This window comes from Hoplias malabaricus, chromosome X2, assembly GCF_029633855.1.
Source record: "Hoplias malabaricus isolate fHopMal1 chromosome X2, fHopMal1.hap1, whole genome shotgun sequence".
Lineage (NCBI taxonomy): Eukaryota > Metazoa > Chordata > Actinopteri > Characiformes > Erythrinidae > Hoplias > Hoplias malabaricus.
This window is the reverse complement of record NC_089819.1, coordinates 19,091,475-19,109,990: the sequence shown is the minus strand read 5'-3', so window position 1 is coordinate 19,109,990 and position 18,516 is coordinate 19,091,475. Positions and strand designations below refer to the sequence as shown.

The window sequence follows — 18,516 nt, the reverse complement described above, 5'->3', positions numbered from 1 at the left end:
GTCATATGGTCTGCCACAACTGGGCCAGAGAGTTCACAAAAGATGTTTATTGCCGGTCAGCATGCCACTCACTCATCTTTGACTTTCCTGGAACTTTTAAGTGCAAACACACATCTGTCTCTTTTCATTTTTCCCTGTCTTATTGCTCCCTCTTACTGTCTCACTTAATCTCAATCACGCACAGCTGCGTTTCGTTTCTTCTTTAGGGATGCAAGTAGTGATTATTTAGATCCTGTCTTAGACTTCTGTTAAAGTGAGTGCATTAATGAAACGTTTCCCTTGAAGAGAAAGGACACCATTTTTTTTTTTTATTTAAATGTGTGCATTATTAAACTGATAAGATGTAAGCAAAAGCGTTCATATTCAGATGGGAAATGCTTTGTTCTTGAGAAAGCTACGGTGACAGGATGGTTTATAGAAGTGTTGGTACGAACCAGGCTTCTGAAGAGTTGTTCATGAAAAGTAATTCCTTGAAATTCATATGAAATTACGATGCAGAAGTAGAGAAGTTTGGTTCAGGAATGAAACAGCAATCAGCTTATATCTAATATGTAATTTTCAGACCTCAGGAGCTGCAGTGTTTATTAAAGCCTACGATATCAGAAACAATGTCTTAAGAGATTAACAACGTTAGACCAATCAGAGGCAATCAAACACTATGGTGTGTTATGCTGTGTACATAACAACCACAACTATACGACTAAAATAATAGTCTTATTGAACCTCTTGTTTATTAAATTAGTTGTGGACCTTCATTTATATATAAAAAAAAAATTGTAATTTAAATCACAATCACAGCATTGCTCAGTTACATCACAATTCATTTCCCCAAATCATTCTGCCATAGTATTTTTAATTATTATTAATATCGACTGGTAGCTTTGAATAGTAAATAAATTGGTACTTGTTCCTACCAGCACCAGAGTAAATAAATCCATATTATGAATTCTCTATATTTAACATGTAAACCCAGTCTGTATCGCTGTTTATATCGGAGTGATTGAATGCATTTGCAAACTTGATAATATTCTGTTAACCTAAGGCTAGATGTGTTAGGATATGATGTCTGTTGTTTGCCCCATTAGATTTGCACTAGAGCTACAAGACTATTGTATCTAACTGTAGAAAATATTGTTAAATAGTCTTATTTAGGCTAGATTTAAATAGACTCTGTCTAAGTCTATGATGCTTTATGTTGTACTGTTACAATCACTTATACTGGATTGTTTCTGTCGGTCTGTTCTACTTTAAATAGTGACACAATAAAAAAAAAAAAACAGAGAAACAAAGTTTTGTTCTGCCAGTGACAATTGATTTGCCATTGGTTACATTTAGAGTAAGGGGGTAACTGTTTAAATCAGACAGTTGCTTTTTGCATTTATGCACTGTACATAAGTCTACAAGCTGTATTTTCCAAACTACAAAGGTAATTTTAAACCTCATTTGCTTTCTAGGCCTCGTTTTTTTTAGTAAACTAACTTGTTTCCAAATAAACAGGCTTTATCTTATTTCCCTGGAGTGTTGAACTTGAACCATGACCTCTTCTTTCTTAACCTAAAGCCTGAGGCTGAAATCAGTTGGGGGGTGAAATCCAGCCGTGCCCTCGGACGTTTCAGCCGCCTGCAGGTCCGTCTTTTTCTAATATTCAGCATTTGCTTATTCACATCGGACACGGCGGGCATGAGTCCATACCACAGACATTCTGAAGATCTCTCTTAGACAAATGTTTTTACATTCTTTGGTATGAATGTCTAAAATGTGCAGTAATGTAAATGTAAACACAGTATAAACTCAAGTTTAATATGAGTGGACTTTGGTGGTTGGGAGTTTGAAAAACAAGTTAAAAATGCAAGCTTTTAAGATGTATATGAAATGTGAGCTACACATTTTTAAAGATTTTCAGAAGGATAAAGCTCTAAAGAACAACATAGTATTGTTTTGCTCATCTTCTCCCTCATTCTGCTGCTTTTACTTCCAAGGATAATTTGCCTGAGGCTCTCATACCCACTGTGGCCGAGGCAGTGAGGTGGTCTGTTCTGGGAATTAATTCCTTTAAGTAAAACTGTTTTGTCTTCTCATACCCACCCAGGGTGGGGCGGGGGGGAGTTGCAAATCCAGAATTTATACCTGACCCTGCTAAAGAGATACTACCTTCCATTCTGGTGCATTGTGTTTATTTTGCTTATCTTTTCCCTGGTTGTTATGGGATTATTAATAAAAATAATTTGTTTTAGAGACTTCCGTTTATCGTGACCAAGGCAGTTAGGTGGTCTCTTTGTGGGAGTTTGTTCTTTAGAACAAAACCCTTGGGGGGGGGTTGGGGGGGGGGAGTGTAAATCTGTGGAGCCTAACCTGTTTCCTCTCCTAATTCCTGTCCACAGGCCATGGGGTTATTTCTCTGAAACCTTGAAGCTTGGTTATGTGCAGTTAAATGCAGTCATCCATCTTTGAGCCTGTAGTGAAATCTCCAGTGTTCTAGAGCAAGTTTTACCAATTTTGCTAAAAAGTTTGGAAGTTTTAGATTGTTTATATTTAGATTGCTTTACTTAGTCCAGGTTCAGTTCAAAATATCCTTTCTGCTGTAACACCAGCCCATAAACCATGCATTAATTGCACTGTCCAGATTGTTTTCGACTCTTATTATGTTACTGAGGTGCTGTAGTGCTTAGAGTCTTAACTAAAATTGAATACATATATGGATCTTACCAAACTGGAGCTATGAATGCCACTGAACTGGAGTTATTAAAGCAGTGTTGGTTTTGGCAGCTGATTTTGTTTTAGTTTTGACTACAATGTGCGTTGGTTTTGGTCCCATTTTTATTAGTTTTAATCCAGTTTTAGTTGACGAAAACTAAAAACGATTTAGTCTATTAAGTTTTAAACGTTTAGTAAGTATTTTTAAAGTTTTTTTTTCCTATTTCAGATGTATTATTTATTACTTTTTCCATAAGCTTTTGCTTAAAATTTTTGCATTTAAAAACACATTACTCTTCAAAATTATAGAATATGGCTATTTTATTTGTTCAAATGCATTTTGCAATTACTTAATATTAACTTTTTAAGCTTAAAGTGCACAGCAGAAGGCACTTGCAAACCAAGACAACTCCAAGAGTTTCAACTCTGTGAAGGTAAGGCCCTCCCAGATGCTGGAAGAATTGTTTGTTTGGAAGTCGACTCCTCTTTGTTGATTTCTTTTGCCTTGACAACTACAAACATGCAGATCATTTACCTGTTGGTATTTCCTTGTGAATTAGACAATCTTATGGTGTTTTTTTTAGTTGGAAGTAAAATCACTGCACATTTTATGTTTATATTTTTAGCATAACAGCTAAAACAAGCTTACAGCTGCCTACGGGTGTTGCAGGTGTTGACTAACTTCTCAGCTCAGGTAAAAGCTAATTTGTGTGATGCCCATGCTAAAGCCATGTGTTCCAGTGTGCTACAGGTTGCCCACACTACTTCCTTTGATTATCTCTGGCTGTGTCCCCTTTCAACTGTTTCATATGCCGTCTGTTTTTTGCTCTCCATCCTTTCTTTAGAGCTCTTTCTTCATCCTACCACCAGCAAGGTTCCTTGACATTGTGTTTCGTCATGGTGAAAGAATTTCTGAAGAGGTGGGAATTGAACTGAATCTGGGATCATGCAAAGACCTCCACTGACCGATGAATGCTGAATCTAGTGGCGCTGCTTCTTCTAACAAAAGCTAACAATGCCGAGATAGCGGACGTCTATATCTATTGAAAGGGAAAGCCAGCGACAGCGCTTAGTCAAACTGAACTACAAAACGGGTCAGGGCTTTTCAAAAAGAAGCAGTGAAGGAGAGTTCTCCTTAATTCCTCGTTTATGGAGGGGTTATCCATGCCTGATTCTTGAGTCAGTTGAGTGAGCTCAGGGATTTTTTTTTTTCCCTCCCCAGTCCTCAATCCAGCCATCTGTCCCAGGCCTGCCAAACTCGGCAGATTGAAGAGGCCAGGACAGGAATTTCCCACATCTCTCCTCTGCTAAAAGGGTCTTGGAGGGGGACGGAGTGAGAGAAAGAGACCTATCTGTCTGAATGGGGGGTTTGATTTGGGCTGCTAGGAGGCTGGAGTTCTTGCGTTAGAAAAAAAGAAGAAAGAAGGAGTCGGGGGTGGGTTAGAGAAAAGCGAGAAAAAACAATGTTGCGAGAAAAGAAAGAGCACAACAGCGAGCCTTGGGAAGAAGAAGAAAAAAAAGTCCATGCATGTGTTTTGTGCATTGGTCAGTGAATCGAGGGTCTGCTTTTACGCCTCTCTCGCTCTCTCTTGCTCTCTCTCGCTCTCTCTCGCTTCTGCAAAGAAAGGCAGCTGCAAAGAAAGGCAATTAGCATTTCAGCCAGGCTCTACTGGCTATATCTGATGAAGTAATAAGCTTTATAATATGCGTTTTTTTTCCCCCCTTTTTTTTTCTGTGCTCCAGGCCGCCATTTGAGAGGCCTTGTTTAATCCTATGAAAGTACGTTTTCTTCTGCTTTTCTGACATTGTTCACCACAATAGCTAATCAGTCATGGAGCTCCATGGCCCCCAGGAGCATTTGCGATGTGAAATTCAATGGGAGCCACCCCCCCCCCCTGCTCTCCCTCCACAAATTGAGAGCAAAGTAAAGTCATTGTGTTTTTTTGGGAACAAGGATGTGAGATGCCACTGGCACAGGCCGAATTGGGCAGAGAGCAAGGCAGGGACAGTAGCTTCAAAATATTTTCTTCCTCTGGTCCCTTTGCTCTTTAGCCAAGCCAGACTTGATTGGCACTCAGTTCTTACAGAGGAGGTGAGCACTGGGTCGAAAACTACCACAAAACAATACAAGACTCAGTTGTTCGTGCATTTCTGGGAGAGGACTCCTCCTTTTTCTTCTTGTTTCTTGTTTATTTTCTCCCTCCTTTCTGCCCCTCAAATGGAATGGCATCTGCTCCCACTCCAACTTCTCCGCATCCTTCTTTTTTAAAAACACACAGACGCACACACACTCACAAACACTTTTTTATTTCACCCATGCTCTAATTCTAGGTTCACTATGTCTTCCAAAAATAAGGATGTTTTGGGCAGTGCTTGCCAAATTAGTGTCTAACTGAGGTTACACAAAAATCTCCTCCAGTTTAATGATGTATCCTTTCGCCATAGTCACTTATTAAATATCTTAATTTCTCCAACCGCGAGATGTCCAGGACAGAGGCTTGCCTAAAAATACTTTAGAAGCAACATGAGTGGTAATTATTGGCTTCTGAGTCCTCCATATATGGCGACTGTGAAGGTTCCCAGAGTCGCCCCCTGAAAGAGGCTGGTTACTGAGGCAACAGAGCATGTCATGAGAGGAAATGAAAGCGTCTCACTCATATTCAGTGTACAATGGTTAGACAGCAAGTGTGTTTGAATAGCTTTTTTTTTATTGGAAAATATCATCTTTGTGTCTCAGAGATGGTATGGCATGCTACATAGGGATTCACAAGCTGTATTCCACCCTTAATCTGAGCAGTATAATGCACACAGATATTTCTTAATGATGATTTGTATTTCTGTATCAGTCTCCTGTGTTAGTTCCCAAGGTCTTTCTGTTGTTCCACGTCCTGAATCTCAGAAGGGAAGGTTCAGCAAAGCCCCAGGAAGCCAGTGACCTCAGTAGCCCTGTCTTTGTCATGCTTACCACCCTTGGTTATGTGAGTCTGTTTATCTCTCATCAATTGCTAATCAATGTGATGCAAGAGCCAGGATGTGTTCACATGGTGTCCAGCCACATTGGGATCGGTGGAAGAGTGTTCGGTGGATGAGTCATGAAGGATCAGCGTTATCCAGCATGACCTTGAAAGACCATTTGTAAGAGGTTTTCTCTTAAGCCAAACACTAACACTAACATATGGTTTCACTATGGATATTTAAGCATTGCTAAGTTATCCATTGCTTTTTACGTATTATTTTTGAAAAGAGTAACTGTGAAAGATTCTGCCTATTTATTAACTCAGGAGAGTAGCCATTCACTAAGGATACCTAAGCATCATTAATATCAATCTGTTTTCTCTCTAATGAGCACCTAATCAAAATATCAAGACTCAGCGTAGTGTGGGCACAATGCTAGGTAGCAGATCTGGACAGTTTGCATTCTGAAGCATATGTTCATATCCAAGGCCAGGGCCCCTATATGATTGGAGGAGAGATACTGAGATGGTGGGATCAACTAAATGATAAAAAAAGATGGCCCTTAAAGGTGATGTTTTAATCCAATACACTTTTTTATAAATTTCATAGAATGTTTCCTCAATATTTGCTAGTCAGTTCTGTTTGCACTCTGGAAAAAGTCAGCTGTTTATATGCAGCACTGGCTCAGTATACAGGGGAAAATATAAATGGCTCTGTCCAAAATTGCCCATACAATTAATACGACACTGAACAAAAAGAAGCCAAATGTAAATGCTGAAAAAATACTGTTTCAGTGACCAAATGACAATCACCTACCAAATGTTGGAGAGACCTCGGGACATTGAAAAGCATGAAACGAGTTCTAGCTGCTGTTTCTGCTCCATTGGTGGGTAATATTCACTTATTTTTGCTGTTTCAGATGCACTACTTAACATTAGGTGGAACTAATTCCAACAGCTAACGTTCCATGGAAGTAAACACATACCTTATGTGCTATTAAACTAAACAACTAGAGTTACTAATGGGTCTCTCTGGTAATTTAAACAGTGAATAAAAAAAGTTAATCTTCAGCTATGAAGGTATGGTTTTGGCTTGATTTATAAACATACCATTTCACCTTAAAAGATGCAGTTTCTATATGAACACAAATTGTTGCTTTTCAAGCTTTGAAAGTTGAATACGGAATGACATTTGTGGACTTAGAGCAGCACTAGGTAGTATTACTTCCAACTTAAATTCATTGAGATTCTCTGATAAGATGTAGTACGGAGAATAGAGCCTCTGCTGTAAAAGTGAAATAGACTCTGCAACTGTAGGGGGCACACATGAGCAGAAATGCCACATCTTATGTTTTTTGTTTGTTTGTTTTCTTTTTTAAGTGAATATCTGTTGTAATATTAAGTGGGTCGTTTAATTTCTCTTTTTTTTTGTAAAATATTCTTACTCATAAGGAATCATTGGATTCCCATTATTCTCAAGCAATGCATTTATCCCCGTATGGATATCTAAGCATTATGCATTTTCACTCTGCGGCTTGGTTTGTCAGCTTGACCATTATAGGCTGTTTTTCTCTTGTATAGTGGACCAACTACATGTAGACCAACCAAACAGTCTGTAAAGTTTGGCGTGGTTTTCTCGATGTGAGAGAAAAATAGTGGACACTGGTCACCACAGTTGGGCAAGTCTCTCAACAGTTTATAGGTTTTTACAAAGTTCACTTCCACAGGCACTTTACGTGCTGTGATCTGCGTCAACGCCTGCTGCCAAACCTTACCACAGCCTCATCAGACAGATCTTTACAGAAGTAGGGATTAGGACAAGCCTGTAATTTGCATTTTGTGAGACACTATCATTAAATCACATTCACAGCATGGTGTGACTAAAATACTGTTATTCTTTATGGCATTAGTTCATGTAAACGGTAGGATAATTGCTGCTTGAGAAAGTTTAAAATCCTTCCACTTGCGATATCCTGTTGCTTTGGTCGTTTGTTCAGTGGGATGTCAGAATGCTTCTTCTTACATCACTGTAAACACGTACATTCAGAATTCAGGGAGTGTAAACTTGCTTCTCTCCCTTACAAACACACACACACACAAACTCTTCTTGAAGTCAGGAGCGTTGTCTTGCAACATACACACTCATGGTGGCTCAGCACTGGCTGTGAAGTCTTTCTAATTGAATAATTGATGCCAAGACTACGGATCTTCCAGCTCCAGCAGGGGTAACCTAAGAGGCTACATAGCAAATTCGTAACCATACACTCCGACACATCTCTGGCCGGCCGATCCAGTGTAATTGCTCAAGTCTCGGTTACGCTACGGCCATTTGAACCTGCTGCCAAGTCACCCAAGAGGGTCGTGAGGTCAAGGCCTTAGCAGACTCCTTTCCTCTGAGTATCAGGGTGGCCACGTTTTTATAGCTAGTAAATTCAGCCCCTCTAAAGCTGCCCAGAGTACTGTGTTTCCTCCCTCAAACTTTGATCTGCTAATCCTTTGAATTAAGCAGCTTAATCACCATCAACAATAAAGTGCTGCAGCCATTGTAATCAAGTTTCCTGGCATGGGCATACAGGCGTTTTTATTAGGGGCGGTAATTCCAGAGCGCCGCTACTGAACAAAAACGAAGATATAAATCTTCAGAGGCATTCAGCCGTGGAAAGTGTAGGACGCAGAGTGAGCACAATCCGAGTGGCTGCACATGTGTGGTGGCAGTCAAGAGAAAGTGAAAGACACGGCATACAATGATGGGTAGATCACTTTTGAGCCTTTATTTTGGCTTAGTAGTTTGGCAAAAAAAAAAAAAAGGACAGTTTATTGCTTGAGGTCTTCATACACCAATAACAATTAATTTGTGCACTATTTTCATGTAAATATCTTAATCCTGTATCCAGTTAAACAATGACACTATGATATAGTAATAATAATAATAATATGTTGTTGTTGTGGGGTTTTTTTGTTTGCTTTTTTTTCCCTTTTTATTTATTATATTTTATTTTATTTCTTCATTTATTTTATCCTGGATGACAAAATAGTAGTCCCTCTTTTTAGCACGGTATTGTACTTTTGTCCATTTTTATAGATAATAGTATCACCACAAAAAAGCACAAGTACAACAGCATTTACATTTTGTAAAATTGTGCAAATGAACCATGGCCTCATTTTCTTATCCGTTTCTCGAAATGTTCAGTGACGATTGGAATTTTCACAGTTTGAGACCCACCAATTAGAGTACAGTAAACAGCTCACACCACCTGCCCTCTTCTTTTGAGGAACAGACACTATTTTGACCTCACTTGTTGGCAAAACCAACTCGGTTCATTTGGTCGTTGACACAAAGACATCTCCTCAATAGACCGCAGTGGCTCAGTCTAAGAGCCAGGCCGCAGGTTCTTGGCTGCTCCGTGGCCGCCTGGTCACTGATAAAGCGCTTGATGTTACGCTGGTCAGTGTGTCCTGCGGTGGTCTGGCAGAAGCTAAGGAGATCCTTGCAGGGTCTTTCTTTATCAGTGTCATGAGGCTTTGCAGAAGCTGTCACAGTGACCTCTCTGATGAATGATGGCCCACATAGCCTCTGTACGATCTCAGAACTTCAAGGGTCGCCACTGGAGGAACGATCAGGAAAGGCACCAGACTGATTTCACATGATGTGAATATGAGACATGAGACTTGATGACTGCTTACCACTGAGAACCGTTGTTTTCTGTTCCCTTTGTTGTTGTTTTTTTTTTAATCTCACTGAGCAGACTGTTCAATAGACACCGCCGTTTGCATGCCTAAATTCAGATGTAGGTGTAGGCGTCTACACTCCTCATGGTTGACTGGCTTGACTGTGCCTCATTATAGAAAACAGGACTGAAACACTTTTTAAAAGTACACAAGGTAAAGTTTGGTATTTTTGCTCTTGAGCTCCCCCAAGAGTTGCAGAGTGTAATTCACTTTTATAGCACTGCCCTGAAATCGGGAGGGAGGGGGAGGGGGGTGATAGTTTCCTGCCTGCCCACAGAAGTTACGTAGTGCAGGTTCTGCATTGCTGCATTGTTGAGTTTACAAGTCAGTGAAGTATCACAATGATTAAGAAGCTGTGATTGTAAAATGCTGTAGGTTGTATCAGCAGACATATGTAAATATAGTGATTCGTTTCTGTGACCTCACAAATAGAGTTCATTTTAAACGGCTACTTTTGCAGTATGCTTTCATACGTGGAAACATTCACATTAGACGCATAAGTGATCCTATTTAGATCATTAATCATAAGCAGGGATCCTAGCTTTCACACTACTCAGAATTACTGAGCACAGTGTAGAACATAGCGCCTCTAAAACCTTTGTCTTGTCGTTATTAGAGCTTTAATACAGACATGAGATTAGGTTTCCACTGGACTGAGTAATGGTTATTCTGTTACTGAGATGGCAGGATTATTAGACGGGGGTGTACAGTGAGGCTGTTGAAAAGTAATCTAGAACAAAGTGATGGTGCTGTATAGGAGTTTTCCATCTGTGTAATGTGTATTAGGGTGAGGAAGTTCCCAGCTCTAGGGGAGATTCACGGCTGAATAGCAGGCTTTTTCCCTCCACTGTCTGAGCTTTGTCCCCTCTCCGCATGGTCCGGCCAGCCGGCGGTCACTAATCCTGTTTTGATAGCTTTCACAACACCCCCTCAGTCCTGATCTGCCCTGCCTGCATCTCGTCATCAAAACACATACGCATATACACACATTGGGGCTGGGGCTTCACAACATAAACAGTGGGAAGTTGGGGGTATGTATGTATGTATGTATGTGTGTGTGTGTGTGTGTGTGTGTGTGTGTGTATGTACATCCACATCATACTGTGATAAAATATCACTAAATCCTCTCCATGCTTACATTTGCAATTCTTCTTTCCCTTTTACAATAAATATCTTCCACTAGTCCTGAGCTCAGCCTAACTCTGCAGAAAGGAACTCTACACTAATCTGGCCTGGCACCTTGATTGATGAAATCCCCTCTGCTCCAAACACCCTCACTGCCCAAAATAACCCCAAATGATCTACCAGCAATGGAACATATGAAGAAGTGGATCTTTCCAAGCTCAAACTTTCCTAAGCAATCTCCCTTCTGCCGAAAAAAAAAAATAATTAAGAAAGAAAACAAAATGATTTCATTCCATGTATTTCTCAACCCTGTAATTTGGCGCAAATATCCACAAAAAATAGCACAAAAAAACGGCTGCATGTGGTCATTCGTACCATGCTGCACATGACCAAGGGGATGTCCGCAGATCAGCAACAGCTCTCTCACATGTTGTTTGTTTTGTTAGCCATGACAACTGCTCTCGGGCCACTTCATGTCCGACAGCGAGACAGCGAGAACGAGAGAGTGTGACAGAGAGAGAGAGAAAAGGAGAGGGAGGTTAAACAAACAATAAACACACTCACAGGCTCATCAGTGAGCTTTCAGCATCCTTTTCTCATAAGGGACATATGCAGTAAACATGCTGACTTTTGTATACACACAGCAAATGACCCTCAAACACTTGGTCAAACTCTGTGACATCGTGCCATTTTACATTAACCCTCGAGATGAGGGTAGGTACGTGAGCTTTGCCTGACGTAAACAAGGAATACTGACGTGCAGACTGACCAATTAAATGTTTACAGAGAAGGTTATCGACCAATAACGGTAGCTCTACAGTCAGACCGTTCAATCAGAAGATTTTAGGCTACTTTACCACGCCCCCTTCTCACTCAAGTGAACCAATCGGAGTAGGGGAAAGCGGGACTAGTTTGTGAACGAAACGCTTCTCGAAGTTCTATGTAAGCTCTAGAAAAACAAAATCCCGGACTTTTGTGAAATTCCACCTGGACATCCCGGACATTGTTTTTTTTAAATAATTCCATTAACTGTCCTCCTTAAAGCTGTTGATTATCGATGTGCTTTTGGCATGATTAAATTTATTCTTTTTTGGGTTAAACAAATACTTGATGACTGAACATTTGCATCCAGAATTTATAAAAAGACACTTTTTGTTCTTGAAAGAACTGTGTTTGGAAAATATATTTGCAGCTGGTTAAAAATAAAAATCATTTTATATAATGTAAAGGATCTTTACCAAATTAAAGTATATCTCTTTACATTATGAAGAGGTTCTCATTTACAACGTTCTTTAGAAAGAACTGTCCACTCTGACGGTCTGTAAGAATTGATTCATGGCAGTTTTTTTTTTACCAATTTACCAATTTCTGATAAATTAATGAGAAATAATAATGATCTTTATAGAGTGTTCCCTTTTTTCAGGCTTCCAGCAATAGAAAGCATGCCCAGCTAGTTCAGTTAATACAGTACAGCTTCACTCATTTAAGCCAAATTTCAGTTTATCCTGCATGTCCAGCTCACTACTGAGAGCAGAGTTTGACAGTGTTTATATAACTCTGTGGATAATGAAAATGATCCATAAAATATCATTAACAATGACTGTGACTTAGCTCGGTTGTCCATTTGACCTTACTCACTATTGTTTCTCTGTGTATTTTTGTGTTTGTCTCCAGGAATGCCAGGGCTCCTGGCTCTAGCTGGCCTGCTCCTGGTGCTCCTGATCTCCAGTGCCAGACCTGAGTCTGCGGAGCTGAGGTTTCAGGGGCAGACGGAGTTTGTGGTGAACGAAAGCAGCAGAGCTATAGTGCGGCTGGTGGTGGAGAGAGTGGGGGACCCCATTAATGTCACTGCACTAGTGCTGGTAAGTTTTACAGAAGACGACCTTCAGATGTTCAGGAGAAGTTGTGTAGCAACTTGAGCTGAACATAGACAAAGTTCAAGTGAATCATTGATGTACTCATCAAGTGCCCATTTCTGTTTGAAAGAAATTCAGTCAGTAATGACTTCGGTTCCATAAATTTAACTGGTATAAATAACATTTATTTGTTACAATTAGAAATCTCTAGACCAAAAGCTTTAAAAATATAGTAAATTAAAATAATTAAATGTTGTCTCATAGTTAGGTTTTGGAAACTGTGGGAAAAGGTGTGGGTTTTTTTTTTTTTTTTTTTTTTTTTGGGGCTTTCCCGCCAAAGTATCTAGCTGCTGCCGAGTAAACTCTCCCATTGGTTAGGACCTCTCCAGAGCAGAGCAATAAGTGATTACTACCACAATTATAAAATGATAGTCTAATAATAGATCTAATAAAACACAGGACATGCTGTTTACTGCATTCTCAGAAAAACAATCACCGTGGTGGTAACTTTTGCTGTCACTGTGGTGGTATGTTGTGCTGATTTCAGATGCCCCATTTCATCTCCAGGACTTAGGTTTTTATATTTAACACAGTGCTTTAATGACATCTTACAAATATTCACTCCTTCAGAAGAAGAGAATGTAATGTACCTTTAGGGACCACAACTGGACATTTAAACCACTGTTGTACCTTTTTAAAGGTACATTTACATTTACTTTAGTGACAATATAGTGACGTACATTTTTCCTGAGAGTGTGGTGTATGTCTTGTGTTTAACCTAGATCCCAAAGTTCCAGCAGTGGACTAATAGATGGGTTTAGAAATATTTATCGTTGTAAAAGTGGATTGTTTTAGTATGTTTGATATTTTAGTCACTGCATTGCAATATCTACTGGTTAAAGATGCAGTACATGGTTTCATACTGATGGGGGAAGGTAACATACGTATCTTAACTAATTCTGCTGGAACTTCAAGATTCATTTTAAGACATTTATTAAACGTATGCTCTGTACTTCACTTGCACTTTGCAAATAATGTATATGTTATGCATTATTATTATATATTATATAATATTATATAATACATAATTATTGTAGAAATTAGGTAAATGTGGTGGGTATTGATATGATTAGGGTGACCAGATCTGAGATGGTGAAAAAGAGGAGGGGGGGGGGGGTTGCTACACAAAACATGGGAATTTCTTTTTTAATTCATCCAAGAACTTACATTTACATTTCAGCATTGCTTCTCGAGATGAGGGTACATGAGATTTGCCTGAAGTAAACAAGGACTACTGACGTGCAGACTGACCAATTAAATGTTTACAGAGAAGGTTATTGACCAATAACAGTAGCTCTACAGTCAGATTTTAGATACGCCCCCTTCTCACTCAAGTGAACCAATCGGAGTAAGGGAGGGCGGGACTAGTTTGTGAACGAAACGCTTCTCAAAATTTTATATAAGCTCTAGAAAAACAAAATCCCGGACTTTTGTGAAATTCCACTTGGACATTTTTTTAAGTCTAAAAAAGAACATGTCCGGGTAAAAGAGGACGTCTGGTCACCCTAGATATGATACTATTCTGTTTCAGTACCAGTACCAGAATTGGAACCAGTGATAGTGCCATCTGTACTGTTGCACTCACAAAAGCCAAAGATAAACCTTCTGAAATCTGTTTACAGATGGATCTATGAACTCTGACTGTTCAGCAGTTCTCTAGAACAACAGTAGCCTGATGTGATTTAATGCTCACAATTAGCCTCCTATTTGATGTGACATATCACACAGTATTACTGAACTGTGTTAGCCAGATGTGCAGTAACAGCAGGGTGGATCTTCACACTAGAACATCTGCTTGTTCCTTCTCCTTGCCATGCACATCTGTGCACGATTAGCAAAGCCACCCAGAGCTGGGTACGGCTAAGCAGAGAGTGCTAAGTGTCACGCTAATGTCCCAGTGTTGCTCTTTACACAAATGGCCCCCATGGAAGTGCAAAGAGAAGATCTACGACCTTTTATTTGGTGTGGCTTTTAGTGGGGGGCATCAGTGCAGTTGGTAATGATGGGCAATTGTTATCCAAAGGGGTCTGAAGAAGCGTTTAAGAAGCTTTTGAGAAATGGGGGAGGGGATGTAATGTAACAATTTCCCAAATGTAAGACTGTGTTGTTTAGAACAGAGGTGTAGATTGATTTTAAATTAATTATTGTAGAAATGTTCTGATCTAATTAGTGGGTCGTTCTTAAATATCAGCAAACATGAACAGTTCTAGAACTTTGACAGTTGTACTATCACCAAATTATAGAATCGCCTATTTATTAATGGGCCTTTCTTATTTTCATTATATTCCTCATCATAGAACTGTTGTAAAAACATCAAACATAGGATTATCAAACAATTGAAATATCTCAGTAAATAACAATATCTTATTTTTAGCCTTAAGTAAAGATCAGTTGCTCAAACAGCTTCAGGTGGAGCATGAATATTTTTACATTTACATTTATATATTAAGCTGGTAATCTTATTCAGAGTGACCTACAGTTTAATCGTGTAGTAGAAATAAGGTGAATGTAGCGTTCAGTGTCTACATTCACTACATTCAGTGTCTATTCATGTAGCATGCTGTGCTTGCCCAGATGGGGATTCAAGCCCAGTGGAGGGCAGTTATTTGTAAAACAAAACTGCTACTATATGTATTTTTAATGTTAATTAATAAATGGGTTTCTTTCCCATTTATTCCCATTTATTAACATATAAACAATGTTCAAGTGTTAATCAGAAACGTTCAGATTAACATATGTAAACGTATATGTTCAAACTGGCTTGTAGATGCTTTGTGAAATGATGAATGGATCTTTTATAAAATGGGATGCGATAGTATTTAAACTGGGGGTTTTTTTCTTGTTGTTGTTGTTTTTGTGATGCAGCTGCAGGGTGAAGACACTAAAGACTTTGTGGCCACCACTGCAGCTGCTTTCCTGCTGTCTACTGAGTCCAGCAAAACCATCTTCATCGCCGTGAAGGATGATGACCTGCCTGAAGCCGACGAGACCTTTATATTCTACCTTTGTCTCCAGGTATAACAAAATCAATGAGAAGAATTCCACTGTAACAAACACTAAACTCTCACTTTGTTATAAATGATAGTGAGCATTGCATATTTTAAATCTTTGCCTGTAGAAGACAGATTAATTTATGTAGAATTAGATTATCAAGAAGAGCCCTAAATAAATAGTCCAGGGGAGCCCACTTTTTTGGCAGCAAATATAAAGAATAAAGCTCCATGAAATAGTCTATTTAGAAAGAAGATATTAAAGGGGACATATTATACCTCCTTTTTCCACAAGTGAACACAGTTCTGAGGTCTCAAGGTTTGTTCAGAACGGCCTGTTTTAGTGCATGTTTCTTTAAATGAGTATGAGCCTCCAGTTATTCCAAACACTAGAGCTCAGCTGTGAGGCCTGGGGAGCTTTGTTCTCTTTCCCTTTATTTGCCATATTACTCAATACTCTTATTTCTACATGCTTATTTGTTTTTGTCGTGCCCTGTTTAACCTTGTCTTTATGCTCGCACATAAACTTGGTCCAGTGCTGTGATTGGAAAGACTCAGACGAGGAGGTGTGAAAATCCCTAGGTGCTTGTCATTTATGTAAACCACAGCACAAAAGCAGAAGGACTCCTTGTAGCCCTTATTTTAAGACTACATTTAAAAAATTGTATCCAGAACCAGTGATTTTTCTCATATGTCCCCTTTTAATTTTCAACTAATATTTGTCTTGATTTCAATTTGAAATATATTACTGCTGTTCAGTCTCGACTACACCAAGGCATTCTATGTACCCCTGCCATTTCCTGTTTTTAAAGCCAATGGAAATTCAGATAGCTGTGCAGACTTAAATCTGTCTATATACAAGATGATAGTAATTCATTATTTAATTGCTATGGAGATACATATACATTTTATAAACAACAGTAATCGGCCTCAACCTCTGAATGTTAAGCAGTAACATATTAAAGCACTGTTAATGCTGTTAGCTGTGGTTGTCATTGCCCTCCATGGGAGGGCTGTCTTATGAATAATTCTTTAGGTTTTCACATGTGTTGGTGTTTTTGCCCCCTCTTCTTTATTTCAGACCACCCCCCTCATACCCAGAGTTAGGGCACCACAGAGCGTTCTTATGCTCTTTTCCTCTACAGAAGAATTCTGAAACACTTGCTCGAGTGTGATCTTGAGGTTTTTTTTTTCAGCTCCGGCCAAAGGCCTCATAAGCCCTGCCATGGCCTTTGATGTCTTCTGTAGACCTTTTCTCAGGCTTAGGCAACAGCAAGAGGGCATTAAGAGTCACCTTTGTTGGTAAAAAGCCATTGTGACAAGCACAAACTCTCCTGCCCTTTAGATTAAAGAGAAATTCTGCACAGCGAGTCACTATAAGAGATGCTCTGTAGTGGAACTAAGCTGTAGAAGGTAAAAAAAAAAAATCTAATGTGCCATTGACCGATCACTGGTGGCTACCTCTACCAAGTAGTTTCTTTAATGCTGTATATGTTGAATAATTGGTGAAATCCAATGCTTGTATGTACACCCATTGTTCAAACAGATGTTTAATTGGAATATTCTCAGTAGAGAAGCATGGAATAGCTGTAAATGAGTTTACGGTTACCGTGGTCAGTGCCATGAGGGCTATAAATCCTTCCAGCATTGGACATATGGAGCTTTTTAACTACTTCCTCTGGCAGGATGGAGCTCCATCCAATACCTGTGGGGTGTGTTGGAGTGGCACTTTGTGAATGAATCATTCAAAATCAGTACCTGACAGTACCTTGGCTGAACACCTTCAGATCCACACAGCAATGTTCCTGGTTTTATTGTAAAGTATCCTCAGTAAAGTAGGAACTGTTACTGCAGGAAAAGTGGACAAACAACCAGAGAAATGCTTGATGAGCCAGTGTCCACCATCTTTTGACTTTGTAGAGTACATAAGGCATTAGTAACAGGCAACTTGAGGCCTAATTTTTGCAGTACAGTTTCTTATATATTTAGCTTAAATATAAGGCGTAAACCTGTGGCATCAAACACGACCAGTTTAATTAGCTATACGTGGTATCACGGACCAATTTGCTCATTTGAATTTTAGCCAAACTATGCCATTAAAGAAGCAAAGCACATTTTGGTTCCCCGTGGTTCCTTATGGCTCTTTGTTATGAAATGTAGTTTGCGATGTAAAGAAAAGTATTCCACTGTTTACTCAAAGAGCCACATGAGTCTTGGAGGAGGCCCATGGTCGCCATGGTGCCATCAGCTGCTGTCAGGGTGTGATTAATGGTGTTAGGTCTCAGATTCTTGGTCAGCTTCTCGGCTGTTGACAAATGAGCCTCGAACTGGCACAGAGAGGACAGAGGAGAGGCACTTAAACGGGCAAAGGTCCACTGGCACCATGAGCTCCTGCTGATGCTCCAGACATGGTGCTCAGATGTACTGTTCAGAGGTGATGTGGCCCAGAACGTTATCTGACAGCTCCGTACTGGCTTCCATCAATCATTTCATTCATTAATTTAACAAAAATCCTGAACCTTTAGTGCAGGCTTCCAGCTGATTCTTTAAATGAATTAGACTGCTCATTGATTGCAATGACAAGCATTATTTTAATAGCGAGTTGCCTACTCTTTTTGTTATATATTATTTATTTCAGTGCACCTTGTAAAAACCAACAATAAAGACAAACAAATAAATAAATACAATTTTGAGAAGTTCTTATTCCGATGCTTAAAAGCTTACACTTTCACGTCTGCAGCCAAATCCATTTAGTGACAATATTTTAGATGCCTAAAACATGTTTCAGTTCCATTGCTCAGATGGGTTGACTGCTGGATCTTCAAAAAGGGATTCACTCTTTTGATTTCAGAGCTCCTCGAATGGTGTGATTGTTGGGACTCCAAACACAGCTACTATCACCATCCTTTCCAATGACAATGCCTTTGGAATCATTTCCTTCAACTCAGTAAGTTAAAGATTAGTATCCTTTAAGTACATTTGTAGCAATTAATTCTAATAATGAGCACATAATTCTATTAAAGAGCACTCTCAGCATTTGTAAAAACATGACATCTCAACTAGTGCAACTGCCAGGGTATCCTTTTTGTAATGGTCACATTCACTTTT

At 39.3% G+C, this 18,516-nt stretch overlaps 1 protein-coding gene across 1 annotated transcript in view; it reads left to right on the top strand.

Annotated features, from left to right (window-relative positions):
- Nucleotides 1-12,178: 12,178 nt before the first annotated feature.
- Nucleotides 12,179-18,516, top strand: part of LOC136676674 (adhesion G-protein coupled receptor V1-like) — a 138,626-nt gene continuing 132,288 nt past the window's right edge. The window contains exons 1-3 of the mRNA XM_066653831.1: nucleotides 12,179-12,364; nucleotides 15,284-15,433; nucleotides 18,260-18,355. Of these exons, the coding sequence (XP_066509928.1) occupies nucleotides 12,179-12,364; nucleotides 15,284-15,433; nucleotides 18,260-18,355 (432 nt within the window). The remainder of the gene's footprint in view (nucleotides 12,365-15,283; nucleotides 15,434-18,259; nucleotides 18,356-18,516) is intronic.